The sequence below is a fragment of the Cottoperca gobio genome, chromosome 9 (assembly GCF_900634415.1).
Source record: "Cottoperca gobio chromosome 9, fCotGob3.1, whole genome shotgun sequence".
In the NCBI taxonomy this organism is placed as follows: domain Eukaryota; kingdom Metazoa; phylum Chordata; class Actinopteri; order Perciformes; family Bovichtidae; genus Cottoperca; species Cottoperca gobio.
The window spans coordinates 15,132,640-15,135,297 of record NC_041363.1 but is presented as its reverse complement, the minus strand read 5'-3'; the positions used below and the strand labels follow the sequence as shown (position 1 = coordinate 15,135,297).

At 47.5% G+C, this 2,658-nt stretch overlaps 1 protein-coding gene across 1 annotated transcript; it reads left to right on the top strand.

Annotated features, from left to right (window-relative positions):
* The first annotated feature begins 502 nt into the window (after window positions 1-502).
* htr1aa (5-hydroxytryptamine (serotonin) receptor 1A a) lies at window positions 503-2,281 on the top strand. Its single transcript, XM_029439943.1, has one exon. It carries the CDS (start codon window positions 649-651, stop codon window positions 1,900-1,902), a length of 1,254 nt encoding a protein of 417 aa, XP_029295803.1. The 5' UTR covers window positions 503-648; the 3' UTR covers window positions 1,903-2,281.
* The last annotated feature ends 377 nt before the right edge of the window (window positions 2,282-2,658 follow it).

Genomic DNA, 2,658 nt, shown 5'->3' with positions numbered 1-2,658 from the left:
TGAGTTTCTCTTCGATGTATATTACTTAACGAAAGAATAATTAGAAGAGATCAAAGATATTCCACTTCGAGTATCCCGCCGACAAATTTGACTTTTTTTTTTTTTTCCTGTCTTGCTATTTTCGTAATACATCAGGTAATAAATCTTAGTCCTGATTGACACCTATCATATAACATGTAAACTTAAAAAATCCACAAAAAGTAACATTCAGTGAGTCTAAAGAGTACAAAAAAGGGGAAAGAAAAGGAGAGGAGAGCTCTGCACCTTCGTCGGCTGTCTGCAGTGAAAAACGGAGCAACAAGGAGAGCAGAAGCACAAAACTCCAGGGCGACCTCCACACGGTCTGACGTACCCAAAGCTGCTGGTATAAATGAATTCACGGCGTCACCAAGCTCAGATGATTCGCAGCACCAGTGAGGGCACCCGGCTGTCACTCACGGGCTACAACACACACAACCCCCCTCACACACACTTACAAACACGTCTGCGTCATGCGTCCTGAGAGCGACGGCAAGAACACGGTAACTCCGATGGACCCCGGTAAAACGCACAGCGGCAGCAGTCTGAGGGGCTGACTGTGTCTTGCTTATCTGCCTAGTTGCGTGTCCCCCACTGCTGGGAAAGTTGTGCTCTCAGTGTGGTCGCATTATGGATTTTAAAACAACAAGCAGCAACGACAGCAACGCGACCAGCGGTTACCCTGACGGGGTGGACGTGGTTGCCGACTGGGACGGGGGTGAGAATAGGACGGGGTCTGGGTCTCTGCCAGAAGTGAAGCTAAGTTACCAGATTGTCACCTCTCTGCTCTTGGGGGCCCTCATCCTCTGCTCCATATTTGGCAATGCGTGCGTCGTGGCAGCCATCGCCCTGGAGAGATCTCTCCAGAATGTGGCTAACTATCTGATTGGATCCCTGGCCGTCACAGACCTCATGGTATCGGTACTGGTTCTGCCAATGGCGGCCCTCTACCAGGTTTTGAACAAGTGGACACTGGGGCAGGAGATCTGTGACATATTCATCTCTCTGGATGTACTGTGTTGCACATCATCCATCCTGCATCTGTGCGCAATTGCCTTGGACAGGTACTGGGCCATAACAGATCCAATTGACTATGTAAATAAACGGACACCAAGGCGAGCTGCGATCTTGATAAGTGTGACTTGGCTAATTGGTTTCTCAATCTCTATTCCGCCTATGTTAGGCTGGAGAAGCGCCGAAGACAGGGCGAACCCCGACGCCTGCATCATCAGTCAGGACCCGGGCTACACCATCTACTCCACATTTGGGGCTTTTTACATCCCTCTTATTCTCATGTTGGTCCTGTACGGGCGAATATTCAAGGCTGCTCGGTTTCGGATTCGAAAGACAGTCAAGAAAACCGAGAAAGCAAAAGTGTCAGACAAGTTTTTGACTGTGTCTCCGGCCATCTTCCACAAGAAAACCAACGGGGAAGCCGGAGGCAAAGGCTCTCCGTGCGTAAACGGCGCGGTGAAGCACAGAGAGGAGGGTGAGTCACTTGAGATCATAGAAGTTATCAGTAACTCAAAGACGCACCTGCCTCTGCCCAACACCCCTCAGTCCTCCTCGCAGGGCTTCGAAAACATGAATGAAAAGAACTCGGGGGCGAAGAGAAAGATAGCGCTGGCCAGGGAACGTAAAACGGTGAAAACACTGGGGATCATCATGGGAACTTTCATTTTCTGCTGGCTGCCCTTCTTCATCGTCGCACTCGTGCTGCCTTTCTGTGCAGAGGGCTGCTACATGCCGGACTGGCTGGGCGCAGTCATAAACTGGCTGGGCTATTCCAACTCTCTCCTCAACCCCATCATATATGCCTACTTCAACAAAGACTTCCAAAGTGCTTTTAAGAAGATCATAAGATGCAAATTCCACAGAGCGTAACCGCACACAGTGAAAACATTTGTGTTCGACTTAAATGTGGAGTAAATTAACTGACAGCAGGAAATGTTCACCGACTGTATGGGGGGAAATTAAGCCTACGGACTTTTATTCAGGGACAGTCTCCTTTCGGTGTGTTTGAGGACCGCGTAAAAAGAAAACCCAGGGTCACTGAACGCTGATGAAATGAGAAAAGGCAGGAACTTTCGCTCTTAATGTACAAGCTCATGTTTATTCAGTGTTGTAGCTACAGTATATAGCCTATTTGCAACGGCAGTCATCGTTGTATTGCCATGCAACACGTGTCATGTGCTGATTCCATTTTATCATGAGACACGCGGGGGTTTGCGTCCTACGTCATGGGCTTTGTAGCACTGAAACAATAAAAGCAATCAAAGTTTGTCATTAAGAAATATGAGTCCATTTTTGTTTAGAAAGTAAAAGTAATGAGCCAAGCGTCGACCAGGGTCTATTGTGAAAAATCACAGTTTCTCTTGGGACCTGTCTAATCATACATCTTCCTATAATATAAAGAATGAATCATTGTCTGTGTTGTTGAGCAAACAAAGCAGGGAGCAACTTATCAATATGCTGTGACAGACCACAATGATGATGATGGGGGGGGGCGATCAGGTTATCAGTGCATGGTGTGTTCGAGGTCTTACAGCAAATGGGTATCGAACAAACCCCACAGCTGATCCATCAAATCCATATTAAAGTCAAACGCAAAAGGATTTCTTTTCTAAAATGGGGGCTGGT

Excerpts from the sequence above, each read along its gene's own strand:
- htr1aa (XM_029439943.1), top strand. The coding sequence starts at position 649 with ATGGATTTTAAAACAACAAGCAGCAACGACAGCAACGCGACCAGCGGT.